At 37.2% G+C, this 22,178-nt stretch overlaps 2 protein-coding genes across 10 annotated transcripts in view; both read left to right on the top strand.

Moving 5' to 3' along the window:
• Positions 1-17,617, top strand: part of PRKAA1 (protein kinase AMP-activated catalytic subunit alpha 1) — a 33,784-nt gene extending 16,167 nt beyond the window's left edge. For 3 of the 5 annotated variants that reach the window (XM_032851385.1, XM_032851388.1, XM_032851387.1), the window contains 8 exons: positions 539-632; positions 1,073-1,117; positions 4,301-4,445; positions 5,795-5,882; positions 8,419-8,643; positions 10,038-10,524; positions 10,631-10,757; positions 14,700-17,617. In XM_032851385.1, the coding sequence (XP_032707276.1) occupies positions 539-632; positions 1,073-1,117; positions 4,301-4,445; positions 5,795-5,882; positions 8,419-8,643; positions 10,038-10,524; positions 10,631-10,757; positions 14,700-14,944 (1,456 nt within the window). In that variant the 3' untranslated portion in view covers positions 14,945-17,617. The remainder of the gene's footprint in view (positions 1-538; positions 633-1,072; positions 1,118-4,300; positions 4,446-5,794; positions 5,883-8,418; positions 8,644-10,037; positions 10,525-10,630; positions 10,758-14,699) is intronic. The other 2 variants (XM_032851386.1, XM_032851389.1) reach the window with 2 other exon arrangements.
• A 3,188-nt stretch (positions 17,618-20,805) lies between these two features.
• Positions 20,806-22,178, top strand: part of TTC33 (tetratricopeptide repeat domain 33) — a 31,023-nt gene continuing 29,650 nt past the window's right edge. The window contains exon 1 of one of the 5 annotated variants that reach the window (XM_032851379.1): positions 20,806-20,889. The gene's annotated coding sequence lies outside the window, so the exon portion shown is untranslated. The other 4 variants (XM_032851378.1, XM_032851381.1, XM_032851383.1 and 1 more) reach the window with 4 other exon arrangements.

Raw genomic sequence — 22,178 nt, 5'->3', positions numbered from 1 at the left:
TTAGAGTAGAAGCCACAGCTTCATTCTGGCTTGTGAGGTTCTCTTTCCTCTGGTCTCCAATTACCTCTTTGACTCTACATCCTGTTTGTCTCTGCCAGCTCACTCTGCTCTAGCCTTCTTTCCATTCCTCAAACATGCCAGGCAGGCTTCTCCCTCAGGACCTTTGCACTTGCTGTTCTCTTTGCCTGGTTCCCCTTCTTCCAGATCATGGTGTGGTTTGCTCCCTTCTGTCAGGTTCTGGTCAAATGTTACTTTATCAGAGAGTCCTCCCTTAAACCCCCTGTATGAGCAATTCCCCTTAGTTTGCTTTGTTTCTCTTCATAGCATGTTCCACCACCTGAGATACTGCTTATTCATATAGTGTCTGTTTCCTGGCTCCTGGAACATGAACTCCATGAAGGGAGAGAATTTGTTTTGTTCCTGCAGTTTTCCCAGCTTCTAGCACAGTGCCTGCTGTATTATAGGCGCTTAGTAAACATTTACTGAACGGATGAATATACATGTTTTAATATTGGTAGATAATGTTTTCTCTCACCAGGTACCAGGTCATCAGTACACCATCTGATATTTTCATGGTGATGGAATATGTCTCAGGAGGAGAGCTATTTGATTATATCTGTAAAAATGGAAGGGTAAGCAGTTCTGATTTAATCCTGTATATATTTTGTAACTCCCCTTATTCCTTACTAGCTTCAAGATGTCACAAAGCAATTTTGTTAAGAGGTCTACTTAATAACCAGTTCCCTTAGTCATATATTTGTCTAGAATCATAGAATATTTAGAGTTAGGAAAGACCTTAAAGATTACTTCCTTAGCCTGCTTACACAGATGTGAAAGCCAGGATACACAGTTTATGTTTTTAACGGAAGATCACTTGATTTATTAAAGACAGAATTGGATTGAGACCCCAGAACTCATAGTCTTCCAACTTATGCTTTGGGGTATAGAAATACTTGTAACATATATCTTGAAGTATATATTTAATCCTTACAAAATATATTAATACTTAAAGATCTAGGCCTTGGTAGTCAACCCTAGCCACACTTAAATTGCATTCGTTTTTTGGTTTCAGAAATCTGATGTACCTGGAGTAGTAAGAACAGGCTCCATGAAGGAGGTAGGAATTAGACTTAAAGAATTTAGAGTTGGAAGGAACTTTAAAAGGCATTTGGAGCAGTATCTTAAATTACAGACCCAAAAAATGAACGCTGCCACCACCCCCTTCACCACCCTCTCCCCACCCCCCACCCATGTATTTTCTCATACCCAGGTTATGTGGTATGCTAAAACCTCTTTCTAGGAGACCTATATCTAGCAATAAGAAGCCATTTTTTTCCCTCTCAAGCTAAAGCTCTTTATATCATTCATTTGTTCAATATAGCATATCTGTTTACTTTTATCAAAACCAAGCTCATTAAATAACCAAGTTAATTTTGATTTTACCATTTTTTGACATGGTTCATTTCAGTTTTCAGGTACTCCACTTCTTTGTTCACTAACCCTCCCTCCCCCGCAACCATGTTATGCCTGGAAAAATGGAAACAGGCATAAGTTGAATTGGTATCTTGTTTTCTTATCTTTTTCCATTTGTCATTTCTTGATCATTTTGCTTTACATCATGGGAATTTTCTTCAATTTTTACTTGTTGCCTATTAACAGTTCAGCTGTCATATTTTCTATTTCAAAGATCTTTCTTGTTTTCTGACTTTTTTAAAAATAGCCAGTTCTCCATAGATACAATAATCTTATCTGAGGATGACAATTAGGTTTTTGTTTTAAGTTTTTAATTCTAATTCCAGTATAATTAACATACACTGTTATATTAGTTTCAGATATACATACAATGATTCACCAATTCTGTACATTATTCAGTGCTCTTCATGATAAGTGTGCTCTTAATCCCCATCACCATTTCACCTGTCCCCCCTTACCCCCACTCATCTCTCCCCTCTGGTAACCATAAGTTTGTTCTCTATAGTTAAGAGTCAACAATTGTTGTGTGTGTGATTAAGTCTTCATCTATTTCCTGCATTGTTACTGTACCTTCTGTGCTCCATTTTACTGGCCTTGGTGTTTTGTACATGGCCCTTCCTCAGATGTCTGGTGATTCTTGGTTGTCCACTTATATTTGAGTGAGTTGCTAAATGCCAAGCTCATGTAGGTGGAACTTACTGACTGGTGGGCCTTCCCATTGGTTGAACGGGTAGGGATCTGTCCATTTTATTAGGGTATACCAAATGTCCATGATTTCAGATATTTTCCTTAGATCAGAAAGTTGCTCCAGAAGAAACCTTCCAATTTCCTTGAGGGTATTAGCTTAGTTCTCAGTATTCTGAGAGTGAATTGAGAAGAGGTCTGCAAGTCTCAGTAGTTAGTATTTGAGTTCCACTTAATCCCCATGTTTTCCTTCTGGTGCTTCATCTCTGCCTTGGTGTCCTTGAGAACAGAGCTGGTTCAGCCTTCCTAAAGAGTAAATCATGGGTCTCATTCACTGGTTGGGGTGAGTTTAAAACTTCTTTTTTAGCCCACTGTCCTGTTTTCAGTTCTCCTCTCCTTCCTCCCTTCCCAAATTCCTAAGGCTTCTAAGCTTTTCCAGGGTTGTGTGTACAGGCTAGTTTACTATTGGTTTCCACCCCTGTGGGCTTAGGTTTCAGCTCTCTCTGGTGAAGTCTGTATCACTGTTCATCTATTCTACAGTTTAGTGATTCCTCTTTTAAAAAAAAAATATTATTTAGATTCAGTTTAGTTAACATATAGTGTATTAATTAGTTTCAGGGGTAGAACTTAGTGATTCATCGGTTGCATAGAACACCCAGTGCTCATGACGTCAAGTGCCCTCCTTAATGCTCATTGACTCCTCTTGATTACTGTTGTCATTTCTCTTGCTCTTTTTGTCTTTGCTAAGACACTTTTTTTGTCTTTGTTAAAACACTTTTGCTAAGACAAAGTGTTTCAAAGTGTGGAGACAGAAGGTTCAATCTGCCATGTTTAACTGGAAATATGCTTTAACTTTTCTAATACTCTTTTGTAGACTTCCCTTCCTTCATCTTCTGTATTGTATTTATTGTCAATATAGTATAATTTTAATTTTTGTAGCCTGTTTGGTTTACCTATTATATTTTGTTTAATCAGTTTTCTTTCACATTTAGAACACATTCTTATGTTCATTTAGTATATTTGACATAAAGTTGTATTAAAAAAGCGAACCTACATTTCTTCTAGAAATAAATGAGATTGCTAACACATTGTTCTTTTCTCTAGAGGAAGGGTATCTCATACTACTTCAGTAGTTTTAATTTTGCTTTCAAAAGAAATTACTAGTTTATCTTTTCTCCTAGATTGTCCATGCCTTGTGAAGTATAGAAGTCTGGTTTTAGAATGCTAATTTGTGGCCTATGTTAGAGAATTGCATATTAGAATCCTTTGTCTAAATTAATAGGCTGTTTATTAAATGTTACTTCTTGGTGCAGGCTCATCCAAGTAATGGTAATTATTTCTGGGGAAAAGAATCATAAAGTAAGAAAATATGGATAAATGGAATGAGAAGTTTTTTTGTATGAGCACTTTTTAAAGAATATTTTTTAAAATGATAGTTGCTACATAACTTTTTCAGAAAACAGACTTAAAGATACATGCTTTTTATATTTTATAAAAGAAATTAATAAAAGGTTTTTTTTTTGTTAAAACTAAAATGTCTTTTTTTGAGGACATAAAATTCGATTGCTCACTAATTCATTAAAAATCTTGAATGTTACTTCCTCATATAATCTAAAATACTATCATCCATTCCAGCATAATTCTTTGTGCCCTTATTCTGCCTTTTCTTTAAAACACTCCTTGATGTTTTATTTATTTCTTTATTGTCTATTTTCATCAACTAGATTAGGGCCTTTGTTTTATTCACTGCTGTATCTCGAGTGTCTGAAACAGTGCATGGCACATTGAAGATGTTCAATAAATATTTGTTAAAGGAATGAAGGATTAAACATATCCAATTTATAGGAGACAAAATATGTCTAGTTTCAGGTAGAAATTGAAACTATTTGACATAGCTCATGAGATACAGAGGAAAGCAAGCTATTACAATGTAGTCGGAAGAGTGGTAATAGAAAGTCAAGTTACTGATTTGATTTCCAGGATCCTCTTAGCATTTTGTGCTGTGTATATCCATCTTGTCCCCATTTCAAAAGTATCTCAAGAGGAGGTTTCATGCATTTTGACAGTTATAGATTGGAGAATTGTAGGTAGAAGAATTTCTTCTGAAAAACATATCTTTAAAATGCCTCTCTACTTTTCCTAGCTGGATGAGAAGGAAAGTCGGCGCCTGTTTCAACAGATCCTTTCGGGTGTGGATTACTGTCACAGGCACATGGTGGTCCATAGAGATTTGAAGCCTGAAAATGTCCTGCTTGATGCACACATGAATGCAAAGATAGCTGATTTTGGTAAGGAGATTTTTATAGTTTCCCATATTCATTATGGTTAACAAACATCAATAGCATTCTTCAGATAATTTTTACTTCTGCACAGTGGATTGAGTACCCCAAAGTAGTGTATCCTCATCATTTTGTCTATGAACGTACAAAAAGGAGAAGACATAAGGAATTTTCTTCTTAGCTTTATGTTTTTAAAATTGAGGCTTATGACAATGATAAATAATTTAAGTAGGCAGCCTTAGAAGCATCATTTGATTTGCAACTATTTGTGAAGAAGTTAGCAACCTTATTTCCAGTGTATTCTTTTGATCAAGTATAGAGCAAGGGAAAGAGATTGGAATGGAGCTACTCAGACTCTGAAAGCCAGAGGTAAATTATACAAACAAAATTTTAAAAAGAAGTAAAATATTTTAAATGATAGGAAAGCAAAATTTCAGCTTGGAGGAATATTATTTTGATTGTCAAAAATGAATTTATTTTTCCTTTATTTTCTATGTAAGTTGCCACCGACATTAAATCTAAGAAAATGAATCTCTGCAACTCTCTTTTGCTTAGCTTCAATTCAAATCAGAGGAGATTGTTATAACTATTTTCCTCAGTTTGGGATATATGTATTATAATCTTTAGAGATTCATTGAGCACTGTCAGCTCTAAGCTACTGATTTGCTGCTGCTATTGTAAACTGACTGACTTATTTGACTTCCTTATTCCTCAGTTGTCATGATGACGATTATTTGTTTTTGTTTTTGTTTTTTTTAAGATTTTATTTTTAAATAATCTCTATACCTAACCTGGGGCTTTTACTCACAGTCCTGAGTGTAAGAGCTGCATGCTGGCAACTGAGCCAGCCACGTGCTCCGGTCATGATTATTTTTATCTAGTGCATTTTTGAGGAGGCAGAGGTTTCTTTTTGGAGTAAAACTGTGTGGAAGCTTTGATATTCAAAGTTAATGTTTTTTATTATTTTTATTTTTATTTTTTTTTTAAGAATCAGAACAGGGGTTAATAGAAACTTTGAACTTTAATTCTTCTACTCATCTGTTGTACATTTTTTCCTAGTAGTTTCTGTATTAATAAATTTAAATATGCCAAGTTTATTCTAGTAAGCAGAATAACCAGTAGCTTAATATATGCTCATTAAATTCCAATAATGCACTAACTTTAAATACTGAAATAGATTACAAATTTTAGGGCATAATGACAAAATATTTGGGAATAGTAAAGACAGAATTTGTTGAAACAAAGGACAAAATGATGATTTATCACTTTAACTCAAACTCAATTTTACTGTTTAATGGAGTTTTGTTTTTATTTTTGTCCTTGGAAAGTCTTGAATAGTTGATTTTGTGCATTTTCAGGTCTTTCAAACATGATGTCAGATGGTGAATTTTTAAGAACAAGTTGTGGCTCACCCAATTATGCTGCCCCAGAAGTAATTTCAGGAAGGTAGTATTTGACACCCTTTTTTCCACCCCAGTACATTTATAATTGTCTTTTTCTCTTAGATTTATCTATCTATAGTAAATTCTAGTGAAAGGAAAGACATATAAGGCTTATTCTTTACTTATCCAGAAAGTGTTATGTTTTAAGACTAAAACATAAGTGAGTAAGAATTAAGGATTCCATTTATAGAAGAGAATATTGGTTTGGAAGTCAATACTGTATATAAAGTAGTTAGATGAGAATATGTCTCACTTTTTCCCCCAGTAGAAGAAATTGAAGGTTTAAAACTAGCAGGTTTCTTTTTCTTTAAAGATTTATTTATTTTAGAGAGAGAGCATGTGCGTGTGTGCATGTGAGACTGGAGAGGGGAGAGGGTGAGAGAGAATCCTAGGCAAACTCCCTGCAGAGCATGGAGTCTGATGTGGCAGGCAGGTGCAGTGGGTCTCAATCTCAAGAATCAAGACCTGAGATTGAGCCTTGAGCCAAAATCAAGAGGCAGAGGCCCAACTGACTGAGCCACAGCAGCTCGCAGACCGTAACACCAGCAACTTTTAGAGGTCACACATTAAAAATTTGAATATAGAAATAACCTACTAGTTAGAAATGATTTACTTAGGTGAAGAGTTAAACCTGTAATGTATACCTTTAATTTTTCAGATAGAAGGCATTTTTTAAAGATATATTTACTTATTTTACAGAGAGAGCGCGCGATCCAGAGTGTGTGAGCCAGTGCACACACACACATGAGTTGGGGGTGGGACAGGAGGAAAGGGAGAGAAATCTTGAGCAGACTCCCCACTGAGTGCAGCCCCGATCCCAGAGCCTGATCCCAGAGCCCTGAGACATGAGCTGAAGCAAAATAAGAGTCGGATGCTTAATTTGACTGACCCACCCCAGGCGGCCCTGATAGAAAGGCATTTTTGTAGTAGCTTTATGTTTATGGTAAGGTGTCCTGGGGAATTGGACTGAAGTATGCTAAAATCTTTAGACTCCTTTATTTTGAATTTTTCATTTTTAAATCTTCTAGAGACTACAGTATTGTAAGAATTCTAACCTCTTAATTATTGGCCATCAGCATTGAGAGCATGAGGATCTTTGTACAGTATATAGCTTAGATGGCAGGAAAATTTAATTTTTTGAAGAGTAATTTTTCTTGGGGCACCTGGGTGGCTCAGTGGGTTAAACCTCTGCCTTCGGCTCAGGTTATGATCTCAGGGTCCTGGGATCGAGCCCCACGTCAGGCTCTCTGCTCAGCAGGGAGCCTGCTCCCTGCCCCTCTGCCCCTCTCTGCCTGCCTCTCTGCCTACTTGTGATCTCTCTCTCTGTCAAATAAATGGATGGAATCTTAAAAAAAAAAAAAAAGTAATTGTTCTTCACTCTTCTACTAAAATTGAAAACAAAGTTTGTTTACTAATTTTTGTAATTAACTTTTAATAACTTTATACTCAAATCTTCTTTGTTTGAATGATTCACATCCTAATTCACAATGCAGATATCCTATGGTATTTTCTGTCTGTTTTCATAAGCTCGCTTGCCTAATCTGCTCAGAGAAATTATATTTGGGTAAAGGCATAGCTATGAATAAGGCAGAAGTATTTAATTTTAAATTTATCAAGGTTCAGGTGCACCTGGGTGGCTCAGTGGGTTAAAGCCTCTGCCTTCAGCTCAAGTCATCCCAGGGTCCTCTGCTCAGCAGGAAGCCTGCTTCATCCTCTCTCTCTGCTTGCCTCTCTGCCTACCTGTGATCTCTGTCTGTCAAATTAATAAGTAAAATCTTAAAAAAAAAAAATTTATCAAGGTTCATCATTATCTTTTTATATCAGCTTAATGTTCAAAAAAGGTTTTTAAATTACTTCATTTGTGTCACGTAAATTGTTTTGGAAGAAAACAGTTCAAGACCTTGTGGTAGTGTTAAATAGAAGAAATGTATTGTAAATATGCATATATACGTGGGTCATTAATGATGTCTCCTTTTTCAGTTTGGATAGGTCTTCCTGTGAGGTCTGGATGAGTGGGAACTTTTACTCAAAGCAGTATTTATGGATCAGTTCAACAATTTATTTCATCAGTTTATAGACATCTTTCCCCAAAACCAGACTGAGCTAACAGCCTGCAGTAGTTAAGTCAGTTGGCTTCATTGTATTGCAAATACCAGTTTAGAATCTTCTGTGAACCAGTCAGCTGGGCTTTCTTCCACAGCCTCAGGTCCTTTTGCCTTGGTAGGAGGTCTTGGGCTCTTGGGAGAAGTGGGTTTAGAGTTCGTCACTAAAAAACATTCTTAGCTGATGTTATAAGGACCACAGTAAGGTAGTAAGAACAGAATTTTAGCTATAGTCTAAACTTAAAAAAATTCTTGACTTTTGTTTTCAAAGATGATACTGATAGAATTAGTATAGAATCTTTATGTGTAGTATGTAGCAATGACCATAGAAACCACACTCTAATAATTCTTTATAAAGTATCCATATTTAAAATTTTTGATTGATTGACTCTCAAGTTTGTAGTGATTACATAATCCCATTAATGTGTCCTGTTACAGATTGTATGCAGGTCCAGAGGTAGATATATGGAGCAGTGGGGTTATTCTCTATGCTTTATTATGTGGAACCCTTCCATTTGATGATGATCATGTGCCAACTCTTTTTAAGAAGATATGTGATGGGATCTTCTATACCCCTCAGTATTTAAATCCGTCTGTGATTAGCCTTTTGAAACATATGCTACAGGTGGATCCCATGAAGAGGGCCACAATCAAAGATATCAGGTAATAATGCAGCTTGGAGATTATCAGATCTAATTATCAGATTTAATAGTTTCAGTGATACAAGTTAAGTGAAAGAAAAAGTTGCAGGACAGTATGTACAATGTAATGCCATTTTTATATTAAAAAATACAGTATATAGGCACATTTATTTTATTTTGGAATTTAAAAATACACACTGAACAGGCACCTTAGGGAAAGAAGATTAGTAGTAAGGAGGGCGTTTGCTTTTTTACTTACGCATCTTTCTTTTGAAATTGTAACAATGAATATTGCATTTGTTTTTAAATTTGAAAAAACCACTAATGGGAAGTAAAAAGGACCCTGGTGGGATTTTACATTTGTAGTGGCTCTGCAAGATTTTCTGTAGTATGCCTCATATTTGACTTCCATGTATTCTCATTAGGATTAATACTTTTCAGTAGTAGTAAATTTCTGTGTCGCTATTTGAGTTCTGATCTTTTGAATTACTCTTTTTTTCTTTTGTTCATTTCAAGTTATGAAGAATTTTAAGGTGTAGTTTTCGGCTAGTACATACTGAATCACATGTGAAATTACTGGTTTGTAAGTTTAATATGGAAGGGCATGTTTGTACCACCAGTGGAAAAGGACAGATCATTCTCTAAAATTTAAAATATCTAAGTGAGAGATCGTTTTTCTTGTGTTTTACATATTTTTTCCAATTTAGATGTAATGTGTGACAACTGGAAAAGACTTAGAAGACACCCAAAAAATAGAGAACTAAAATGATCTCTAATTCTGTCATCCAGAAGATAGTCCTTATTCTTTTGGGTGTTTTGCTTTCTTGATGTTTCTAGTTTTAGCAGTTTTGGACATAATTCAGGTCAAACATATCCTTTTATATATGAAGTTAGGAAACTCTCAGTTCCTTCATTAAAAATGCAGAGATATTTTTATCTTCATAGAATTGTTTTGTGAAGTGAGATAATGTACAGTAAGTACTTAGCCTGAAACTTGCCACACGGTAAGCATTCAGTGAACGATACCTGTTTTTGTTGTTATGGTTTTTTCACCAGACATTATATCAAAAGAGAATTATAATGAAGCCACAGAATATGTTATTTTTCTGAGCTGGAAATAAGCTGGGCTTTGTCATTTGTCGGTCATTTGTACCAAAACTTTAAATAAAAGTGGAGACATTTCTTTTCCTGTTGGTACAGCACGGCTTTCTCCTTCTTAAAACCAGAAGGAGGTTGGAGCATTTCCTCCAGTGTACACAATGAAATGTGAGCCAGAAGAGGAAAGTCTGTTTGAAAAAATGAAAATACAGTATGAATACAAATATAAATGAATTCATATCCTAAACTCCCCAAACTGTTACTTGCAGTCTCATCTCTACTCAGAATTCTCCTCCTGACACTGCCATTTTCTCTCAGGGAACATGAATGGTTTAAACAAGACCTTCCAAAATATCTTTTTCCTGAGGATCCATCATATAGTTCAACCATGATTGATGATGAAGCCTTAAAAGAAGTATGTGAAAAATTTGAGTGTTCAGAAGAGGAGGTTCTCAGCTGCCTTTATAACAGAAATCACCAGGACCCTTTGGCAGTTGCCTACCACCTCATAATAGATAACAGGAGAATAATGAATGAGGCCAAAGATTTTTACTTGGCAACAAGCCCACCTGATTCTTTTCTTGATGATCACCATTTGACTCGGCCCCATCCTGAAAGAGTACCATTCTTGGTTGCTGAAACACCAAGGGCACGCCACACCCTTGATGAATTAAATCCACAGAAATCCAAACATCAAGGTGTAAGGAAAGCCAAATGGCATTTGGGAATTAGGAGTCAAAGTCGACCGAATGATATCATGGCAGAAGTTTGTAGAGCAATTAAACAGCTGGATTATGAATGGAAGGTAAGAAAGAAAGGGCAATCTGATTATAAGCATATTTGGCAAACCTGTAGTCTAAAGTGTTTTCTATAAGAACTGCTTTTGATTTTTTGTCCATACCATACACTAGGTTGTAAACCCCTATTATTTGCGTGTTCGAAGGAAGAATCCTGTGACAAGTACATACTCCAAAATGAGCCTACAGTTATACCAAGTGGATAGTAGAACGTACTTACTGGATTTCCGTAGTATTGACGGTATGTACATCCACAAAATAACATAGTTGACATACTAGACTTGTTACCTAACTTGGCTTTTCAGTCTTTGATTCTTTTGAAGCTTCTTCTTCTCCTCTTTTTTTTTTTTTCCCCCCTTTGGAGAAGGTTTATTGAGAGAATTTCCACAGTGAAGTACCCCCACATAAGAGTAGTTTGCATGTTTCAACTTGTCCTTGTTTAAATCTGGGGCTGTCCTTCACCTGCTTCTGGCATTTTAATGGGCTCTGAAAAGGGCAGATTTCTCCCCTTGACATCAGGGTCATCTTCAGCTACACCCCCAGCCTTCGCCTGAGGCAGCTCCTAGAGATCCGCTTCCGGCCAGGTCCTTGAGCCACAGATGCTCTTTCAGTTGCCTTCCCTTGATGAGTAGAACATCCTGACTCTCAGGTGGTGCCTCCTCTTGTTTTGGTCGCTCTCCCTGGGTTGTGCGCCCACATGTTGGTTAGACCTTCGGTCATCTTTTCTTTGTTTGGATTTGGATCTTGACCTGATTTGGCCACTTCTAGTTCACCCAGTTGGATTCAGGTAGCGAGAAAGCTCACAGCAGAGAGAACGCGACCGCCTTGATCGAGGCTCTGCTTACCTCTTTCGAAGCTTCTTGAATTGTTCCTGGTAATTCAATAGCAAAAGAGTATAAAATGTAATTTTGTGCCTCTGTGATATCAGCATTTTTGAATCGTGTTTTTCTTGTAATCTTACAGTATATTGTCCTTTTAAGATTATCTTAAAGCCAGATGTAGTCTGATCCTAAAGTGATAGTTTCTGCCACATTTCTGGTTTTTGGTGTGGCTCATTTTGGTAAGATAAAATGTTTTATTTGGAAATAAATGTTGATTTTTTATTAAGTATTTTTTATATCTGATATTTAATATTTTTAATTTTCATTTAAGAATTAAAGTACAATTAGCTTTTAGAGTTGATTGATAAGGCAATGTGAACAGATTTGATTAGCTCATAGAACAAGAAATTATTTGTCAATTAAGCTTGCAGGGGACTGAGAGAGAAGTGTTTTGGACAGGTTAGGGACTTACAGTTATTTTTCTCCTCTCACCCAGTCTGTTGCTCCCAGCCTGAAGCTAGAGACATATCAAAGATATGCATCCTTTATTAGTTTTGTGAGAGCTGCATGATTCCAATTTTATCTGTCTCTCAATAAAGTGTTCTTAAATAACCACTTTTTTTTTTTTTTAAGATTTTATTTATTTATTTGACAGAGAGAAAGAGAGAGAGCACACAAGCAGGGGGAGTGGTGGGTAGAGGGAGAAGCAGACTCCCTGCTGAGCAGGGAGCCCGATGCAGGGCTTGATCCCAGGACACTGGGATCAGGACCTGAGCTGAAGGCAGACATGTAACTGATTGAGCCACCCGGATGCCCCAATAATAGATAACTTTTATATGAAGGCACTGTGTAAGGATTCCTGGGACTAAAGCATCTTATGTTCAAGATAACTGTCATAATTAGTTACAAGTGATGTTGTTGACTTTAATTTTGGATTGTTGTCCATTTCTTTTTATCTACAGTCATAAACAATCAGAGACAATTGATGGTCAAATCACTGAAATATTCAAACTTTTTAAGTTGGGTATTTTATTTTAATTGGTCATCAAAATGATGACATTACTGCAGTATAAAAACTTTAAAGTACCTCCTTGAGTTTTTTTAAAGAAACATTAAATATTGTTTTACTGTTTCAATATTTTGAAAACCTGTACTTAGAAAATATGTCTTTGACTACCATTATGTATAGTTTGCTAGAATATCTTAACTATTTAGACCGATTAAGTTGAGGCAAATTATTAATTGCAGAAAGCAGACGTTTTGTTCTTATTTTTATTTTGTTGTTATTTTTAAATGGGAAAAATATCTTGTATGCCAGTGTGCCAGTGTATATATATGAGTAGATTATAATAGACTTTTCATAAATGGTGTGATACCAAACATGGTTTGAATTTTTTTTTTTTTAAGATTTATTTATTTAGGAGTGCATGGGTGGCTCAGTTGGTTAAGTGTCTGCCTTTGGCTCAGTTCATAATTTCAGGGTCCTGGGATCTGGTCCCACATTGGGCTCCCGACTCAGTGGGAAGTCTGCTGTAGCTTCTCTTTTTTTTTTTTTTTTTTTTTTTTTTTTAAAGATCCGATTCACCTGACAGAGAGAGATCATAAGTAGGCAGAACAGCAGGCAGAGAGAGAAGGGGAAGCAGGCTCCCCGCTGAGCAGAGAGCCTGATGTGGGGCTCGATCCCAGGACCCTGAGATCATGACCTGAGCTGAAGGCAGAGGCTTAACCCACTGAGCCACCCAGGCACCCCTGCTTCTCCTTCTGCTGCTCCCCCTGTTCATGCTCTCTCTCAAATAAGCAAATAAAATCTTTTAAAAAAATGTTTCAAAAATTTATTTATTTATTTGAGAGCGATAGAGAGTGAGAAGGGGTAGAGGGAGAGAGAGAATACCAAGCAAATTCCCCACTAAGCATGGGGCCCTATGTGGGGTTTATTCTCATGACCCTGAGATCATGACTTGAGCCGAAATCAAGAGTTGGATATTTAACTGACTGAGCTACCCAGGCACCCCTGAAATTTATATTAATTCAGATTTCCCATGTGCGTACACTCTTAAAAACTAATTTATGTTATCTGTTAAAAAGCCTGATGGAACACAGGTGATTCATAATTCAAGTAAATACTCTCTCTATCCCAGCATTATTAAAGAGTATAACTATATATATGTTCTCTCACAACAGAGCCTTAATTAAGTACAAATATATGGCAGTTCTTCACTGGCCAAATCAATTGAATTAAGATTTATTACTACTTCTGTTCATCTAAGATTGTATGGAACTGTTAGATGAGATTTACCTATGAGTTTTTTGTCTTCTTTATAAACCAAAGGATAGTACCTTTTTAGTATCAGAAAGACACAGGTTTGAGTGGTGATATACTGGCTAGAGCTGCTTGTCTGCTTATCTCTCTGTCCAGATGCTGTTTATCTGCTAACAACATATTAATGTAGTCTGCGATATGGAATGTATTTTACATTTCTCATTGTATTTGGATCAAACTTATAACCTTGGGTTTATTAGCCTCTGAGTTTGCCAGTTGAATGAGTGTTTACTGTTTTGTTTTGTTTTAAAGATTTTATTTATTTATTTGACAGAGAGAGAGCATAAGCAGGGAGCGGCAGGCAGAGGGAGAGGAGAAGCAGGCTTCCTGCTGAGCAGGCAGCCAGATGCAGGGCTCAATCCTAGGACCCTGGGATCATGACCCGAGCTGAAGGCAGATGCTTAACTGACAAAGCCACCCAGGCACTTTGAACATTTACTGTTTTTGTACTCTGTTTCCAACTTTAGTTTTTCCTTGATTTCTGTTTGTTGGAATCATTCTCTTCTATGAGATCTTAACTATGGAGAGAAAGTGGGAGAGTGAAAAGCACTGAAATGATAGGAGATGCAGGTTCTAGATTTACCTCTCTGTTCATTTATTACCTATGGCAAGTCACTTCACTTTCTGGGGTTTATGTTTATTTATCAGTAGAACAAAGGGTTGGATGAGATGATTTCCAGTGTTATTTCCAAATTTTAAGTGCATTTATTCTGTGATTTTAATATAGAGGGATTAATTTTATCACTAGGGAAGGATGTTTATTGAGTCCCATGGTTATTAGTTTATTGGGCTTTTAGCTTTGGATTGCAAGACTGATGAGTAACTGTTTACTGTACCCAATCTTGATTAGCCATCAGGAGAATACATACTGTAAGGAAAAAAGGCAAATGGTTTAACACAGACTCGTCACCTCTATTTTAGAAAGTATTCAGCATAAACATGGTTTTGGTAGCTGGTCATTGGTCTCAAAGAAGCAAATTAAATGCTATTAAACTTTTGGGGGTGTCATGGATTATAATACATTGAAATTTTTTTTGTCCAGATGAAATTACTGAAGCTAAATCAGGGACTGCTACTCCACAGAGATCGGGGTCCGTAAGCAACTGTCGATCTTGCCAAAGGAATGATTCAGATGCTGAGGCTCAAGGAAAATCCTCAGAAGCTTCTCTTACCTCATCTATGACCTCACTTGACTCTTCTCCTGTTGACTTAACTCCGAGACCTGGAAGTCACACAATAGAATTTTTTGAGATGTGTGCAAATCTAATTAAAATTCTTGCACAGTAAACCTAAAACTTTGCTTATTTCTTTGATAGCAATAAGCATGCATAATAAATAATAGCCAAATGCTTCCATATATAATCAAGTTATACCTAATTATAACTGAGGATTGGCCTTTTGGAATGCAGTTTGCACAGGAATTGGAATATGATTAATAGTTAAAAGCCTAATGTGCAAAAGTGAATTAAGATAATTTTGTTCATTGTTCAGTAGGCATATAGCATAATGTAATATTCACAATGAATTATAGGTCTCTCAGGCTCACTCGCTATTTGGCTATTTTATATTTAGTGTAGACAGGGCTTTGTAGAATATTAATTTACCATAAAGGCCTTCATATATTATTACATGTTGATGTGTTATATAACTGCTTCATAAATTTATTCAATAAATATTTGCCTAGAATCCCCAGAGATCTTTATAGGCGATTTTGTTTTGGGGGCTCCTTATCTTCTTAAATAGCAAGTATCTTCTAACAGTAGTGACAGTCTGGATGACTATTCCATATCTCTTCCTTTAATATTTTTTAGTATCTGGTGAGCACATCAAAGATATTAGACACAATTAAATTTTCTCTTTAGCTTGGTAAGTCCAAAAATGCACAGAACTTATATATTCAGATATTCTAGGCACTAAGGTAAATCTTAGTTTGTCTTACTATATTCTGTATATAAATCTCTTTTTGTCACAAGAGCTGAGTTGCATATACTATAAATCATGTTTTTGTCAATCTCACAAAGTTCGCTGCTCATGTCAGTATTGAATGTATATAAAAAGTTTCTAGTCATTCAATTATGCATCTTTTCAATTGATTTAACACACAGAAAGAACATTTCTTACAAACTGTTTAAATGCTCAGATATGACTTTTTCTCCCAAATTTTATTGTGAACATTTTTAAAAACAGAAAAATGAAAGGCTGTAGGATGATCACATGTGTATCTACCACTTAGATTCCACATTGGTCAACGTTTTGCCATGTTTGGTTTATATCTCTATATATATATAGATAGATATAGTTGTGTATATATATGTGTATGTGTGTTTGTGTATGTTTGTGTGTATGATTTTTCCCCCTGAACCACTTGGCTGTTGCTGACATAATCACCCTCAACATTTCAAGCATTTCCTAAAAATAATGACATTTTCCTAAAACATAAAATTAGTAATTCCCTAATGTCATCCAACCATGCCCCATTTGCCCTCCAAATTTCTTATATAGCTCATTATTTCAAACCAGGATTCAGTGAAAGTTTACACATTGCATTTGGTTATGTCTCCTTAGTCAGATAGGACATTATTATTTCAGTATAATATGGAACAGGTTGGTTAGTGCTTCTAAATGGTCACATACGTTTTGGATTTTAATCACTTTTTAAAAAGTAGCATTATGGGAACTGCCTAAAGATGGTTAAATAATCTTTGTAAGATCTCTATGTTTTCTTTTCCTTGCTCTTTCCTTTTTCTTAGTAGCATTCCGTAATAGTTGTAAATGAAAATTTAAAGTCATATCAGTTAAAATTGGTGTCCTGTGTATGCTAATAATAAAAAATACTATATCACCCATAATTGCCTTATACTATTTTAACTCCAAGGTATTGATTTTTTTGGTATCGATCATTTTTCCATTGCAAAAGAGCTATCTTATTTCTCATTTCATACCTTTGTATTATAGAAATGTTTTTGGCAAATACAGTGAGCACCTAAGTATTCAGACAGTAATGTACTCAAGTATCTTGATAGCTTACATACTTAACTGTCGTAGATTTGGTTCCAGCGCCCCTAGAAACGTGCACTGAATTCAAAAGAAAAATCTTGTTTCTTTTTGTCCAGAGCTTCTCTATTCAACTTAGAATCTGAAAGCTATATAAACTAATAGGAGTTCAACTTAAATAATAAGTTCACAAGTGTATTTTTAACTTGTATGTGGCCCCGTGTTTTGGGGAATATTGGCTTAATGTAGGGTCTGTAAAATGCAGCATTATGTTTCTGATGTTAAGAACAGAAGACTGTATTTTTAAAGTTACAGATTTGTATATAGAACTAAGGCATCTTCATAATGTCTCTATAAGCTGTTGAGGGGAGTTCGGGAGAACAAAAGGAGGAACCAATTAAATAGGACCTTCTAAAAATTGTTAATTTTGTAAACTTTGCTTCTTATTAAGTTATTGTGATTCCTTTTAGTTACTGAATTTTATTTTGAAGATATTTAAATATTGTACTTGTACAAATAGTATGATAAACGCACAGATTATTGCAGTAAATTCTTTTTTAAGCTGGGATATTTGAAATGACAACTTTTGGTTGAATATGTCAGGGTTGCATCAGAACTTTCAAAAATTTGTAGTCTGCAAATTCTTACTAACTGAAGATAAAGGGAGTCAATGCAAATGATTTTTAATCTTTTTTTATTATCTTTTCAGCAATTTATATTTTTTGATTTTCTGCAACCATATTTTTACTTTGTCTTCACAACTGAAAGATGTATAAGGTTTTTGCCAGAAATGTACTGTATACATAGTTTTAAATATAACAGATTTTACTGATATGTAAAAAATTTTGCCATTAAAATAAATGATTTCTCACTGAGAGGAACTTTTCTACAGGTTGGGGGATATGGGAGCTTAATATATCTAATTTAATTTCACTGAAATAAACTCCATTGCTTTTACTTTGATTATATTTTCTCTTGAGATGCGTTTGTAGTTTTTCAGAGTTTTAAATTATTTTATACAAAAAGATGAGAGCACACTCTCCATTCCCCCTTCCCGGCTTTTTGCAGTGCTACCACTTACATGAATGAATGCTTGGTGGACTGTGGACTGTGGCTGGATGGAGAGCTTTGTGCATCTGTGCTCTGACTGGTGCCTTCCGAATAAGAAACAAGTGTGTTGTGTAAATCCTTTCCCCTAACTCTTGTCCATCTTCTCCACACACAGCAGGAAATTTCATTTTCATTGTGAATTCTCCTGACAAGGTGACTGAAATTCCACGTACAACACAACTATACATCGGTGATAGGGTAGAAATCAATCTTCGTAGTACAGTATCTCTGAGATGTGTTCATGTTTGTTTTGACTGGGGTATATTTAAGCATATAATTTAAAATACTTTGATTTTAAAAATGGATGATAAAAACATCATTTTTCATGTTACATTGTGCTTAAATTTTTTAACTTCTGGGAAAGCTAAGAAAAAAAGCACCTATTCATAGCGGACCACCTGTGCATCTTTTTGACAATGTGTCTAAATATAAAATACAGTGCTTAAACACATCTTAGCATTCAAATGTGATCTTTGTCTCAACTAAATTACTGATTTTTTATTTCATCTAAAAACCACCTGAACAAAAAATACTAAGATGAATACAATAAAAGCCAATGTAGTTATCCATTTTCTTTGTTGTCAACATTGGATCTGGTTAGAATTCCACTACTGTTAGAATTCAACTATAATGAAATCTTACATCCCATTATGGCATTATTACGCAGGGCTTGATTGAGCTAGATTGTTGGCATTCTAAATCTTTGACAGTTGTAACAAAACAGTACTAAAGAATGTTACGAATAGCACGTAAGGTTGTTCTTTAGGGAATTTATAAGTTGCTCTAGATATTTATTTTCCCTGACTGTATAAAATTGTACAATAAATTTTCTTGTTTGAAATATCAATATTTATTGAACTGTCCTATTGTAGACAAATAGGCTGTTCTATTTATTGTGAGTGCCAATAAATGGTAACTATGACAAACTTAGAGGATTTCCAGCAACTTGGAAGATGATTATATTGTCAATTAACAGCATGAGAAATGTATTAAATATACTAATAGGAACTTCAAGTTCATAGGCTTACTTAAGTGGTAGGTAGTGTGAAAACTTGGTGTGGGAGGTTGCCTTTACCAGCGTAAAACTATTTGAGAGTTTTAGGAAAAGATCCCTAGAAAGGGGTACACCTTCAAGTACTATTTAATAATTTGCACTGCAACCTATAAGCCCTCAAATAGCTACTATGAACCAAGCACTAAGAATGTGACCATAAGGTATAAACCTGCAGTGAGTGTCTTGTCAGGGAGATACATGTTCTTTAAAGGCTATAGAGGTATGTAACTTAGAAAAGTACACAAATCATAAATATTTGGCTTGATGGATTTTCAGTGTTTTAGGTTTGCAGTGAACATGGCCATGTCAGCTTCTCCCCATATTAAGAAACATGCTACTACCTTTGTGTCTTTCATAATTAATATCAGAAGTTATATACTTCGATATGATACACTTGTATGATATGACAGTATATTCTGGGCAACACCATGAACTGTTTCTCTCGAAGTTAACAGGCTCCATTTGTTTATTTTCAGGGTAAGGTCTATCACATACCCAAGCCTGAATAACCAGCTGGACGGCTGGTTGTTTTTCTAAATAAAAGTTGTATTCCACAAAAACGTATCTCTTTCAGTTTATAATGCAATCTCACAAGTGCTTTTACTTGAGACATCGTACTTCAGTACACGGCAGAAGTACTTTATGAGCTTCAAGGGTCATTTTAATAAAATAAGTTTTACTGCTTCATGAAGGATATAAACATATTTTTAAAAAGATTTTATTTATTTATTTGACACACACAGAGAGAGAGAGATCACAAGTAGGCAGAGCAGCAAGCAGAGAGAGAGGGGGAAGCAGGCTCCCCGCTGAGCAGAGCCTGATGCAGGGCTCGATCCCAGGACTCTGATATCATGACCTGAGGAGAAGGCAGAGGCTTTAACCCACTGAATCACCCAGGTGCCCCAGTGAAGGATATTCTTGAGTGGTCTTTTTTTTGGGGGAGGGGGGTACTATGAGTGTGATGGAGAAGAATACAAGGACAGCTAGCAGAGTTTGGTATCATTGCCTTGATGGCTGAGCTGCCATCAGTTTTACACGCCACTGCTTTTCAGTTACCAGTGCAATGTCAACATTGTGAAAAGGCAAATGATGTCTTACTGTGAACAGGAAGATAATTTGAAAAGGTCTTGGCAACCCTCGGGGATCTGAGGCTTACTTCAGAGCATCATTGTTCCACAACAGCGGTTCTCAACGGGGCAGGGGTGGGGGAACGATTTTCCTTCCAGGGACCTCTGGCAGTGACTGGAGACAATCCCGGTCGTCACAACAGGTGGTAGAGGTGGTGGGAGTGGATGCGAATGGAATCGAGTGGGTAGATTCCAGGGATGCCGCTGAACATCCTACCCCGCACAGGAGACCTCCCTTTCCCCAACAAAGATGATGCAGTTTGAAATATAACGCTGAGGTTGAGAAAGCCTGGTCTACAGAAATGATCTTCCTTTGCACAAGATAGCTACATCGGTAAGTCAACAATCCTAATTTTTCAATTTCCTAAACAGTTCTCTGCGTTACATTTTCCCACTTAATTATTTTCAAGACCAACCACAGCTACTTTCAGGTTATACTTCTTATGGGCCCAACTAACCTGTTTTTTCCAACGTGAAGCCTACAGTTGAACCACGGGCCTCTCTCCCCGACCTGCTCCCCTGGACTCCTTTCCCATGGAGTTTTGCTTCTGTCCTTTGTGTCTGGCCGGTCTCTTAGGGAGGCTGTAAAGTCCTTTAGGGCAGGGTCCTATCGTAATGGGATGAAATACTCCCAAATCTTTTCCCCCAGCCTCGACTGTTTCACCGGCGTACTGAACGGGGCGCGCAGTCTGGCTGGGGCTGCCTCTAGTTTCCCGCGCTCACGCACTGCGGTCTTCCGTGCGCCAGACGCTCCCGGCTGCTACTAGAGGGCGCTCGGGGCGCGGGTGGCTCAAACTACAAATCCCAGAGGGTAGTGCGGTGGGGACGGCCGCAGTGACCTCTGGGATTTGTGGTCCCGAGAAAGGGATTGGCAACCACAAGGGCTCTGAGAGTCGCCTCTTCCCTGCCCGTCTCTCGGCGTGGTTCCGAGGCCCCGGGTCGGCCAGGTCAGTTTCTTGGGAGACCTGGCGCCAAAGGCAGGCCGGTAGGAGGTCCGGCAGGGTAGCTTCCGGTTCCGGTGGGTAAAGGCAAACACAATGTAAACACGGGCCCAGGGGAGTGGTCATCAGGTAAGTGGGGTTTACGCTGACCGTGGTAGAAGCTGGAGGAAGAATTCTAAACAAGGCTGGTGCGTCTGGAGGTTAGGGGAAAAAGGAGCTTCAGACGTCGGAGTTGACACCCAACAGGGGTGTGGGCAGAGCGGGGACGCTAAGGTTGATCTCTGGAGACGAGCAGTTCCAGGGGGTCAGGCCCTCCCTTACGCCTGCGTCAGGAGCGGCTTCCGCGTCTCCACGGCGGCCGGGGCGGCTTTGACCTTCGCTTAGCGGTGGGAGGAGCGGACCCGAGCTTGATTCCCCACCCCGCGATGGGGGTGTCTGCAGCTGAGCACGGCCTGGTGAACTCGCGGGTGAAGTCCAGGGCAGCCTTTATGAACTTCTCACGGGGAGCTTGCTAATACAGGTTTCTCTGTTACGGTGCCATTTTCGGGTAAATTGCTTCTTGAATTTCTTACCTCTGAGTACATCCCGGTACCCGAAGAATGCTGTTTCGGTTTCCTCAGGGTGTTCATCTGGCGGTTTCTCGTCTTAGGTGCTGCATCCTCCAGTGCAGTGAAGACATGCATTCTGGGCTTGTGGCTGGGAGAGCTGTCCAGCCGTCCACAGTAATTGAATGCCTGCTGCAAGGATCGTTGGACCAACAGAAGAATTTAGAACCCAGCTTTGTTGTTTAGAGTTTTCATGGTGTTCATTAACTATAAGTCTGTATAAAATGAATTTGTGTTGTTTCATGAGTTTAACGTGAAACCTATATGATTATGATTTACCCATATGACCTTTTATCTAGGTGAAAAAACGTAAGGGCTGGGATGTTGGCGCCTTGTGCATCTAACTATAGACTCAGGAAAGCCTTATTTATAAGAAGTTTTAATTTGACATTCAGATAACCTTAGAGGAACAACAAACTAGTACTAATTAAGATACCTGAATCAAGTCTGAGTGTTCAGTTTTTCAGATGAGAGACTGTTTTGCATATATCCTAGGACTCACCCTCCTTTTAAGGCTGGCCAACTTTTATTTTTCAAAACTTAACATCCTCCCCTCCAGGACGCCTCAAGTGTCTCCATTGAAGTCATAGTATCCTTTGTTTACTCTCTAATAACACTTATTCTGGAGTGTATTGACTCTACTCTTGTCGTCTCCAGACAGTTTTGAAGAAAATACAAAGCTCTGCTAAT

Source organism: Lontra canadensis, unplaced genomic scaffold (assembly GCF_010015895.1).
Source record: "Lontra canadensis isolate GAN:19392208 unplaced genomic scaffold, GSC_riverotter_1.0 scaffold5, whole genome shotgun sequence".
Taxonomy (NCBI): domain Eukaryota; kingdom Metazoa; phylum Chordata; class Mammalia; order Carnivora; family Mustelidae; genus Lontra; species Lontra canadensis.
Note: the sequence above shows the minus strand (reverse complement) of the source record. Positions and strands in the feature narration are given on the sequence as shown.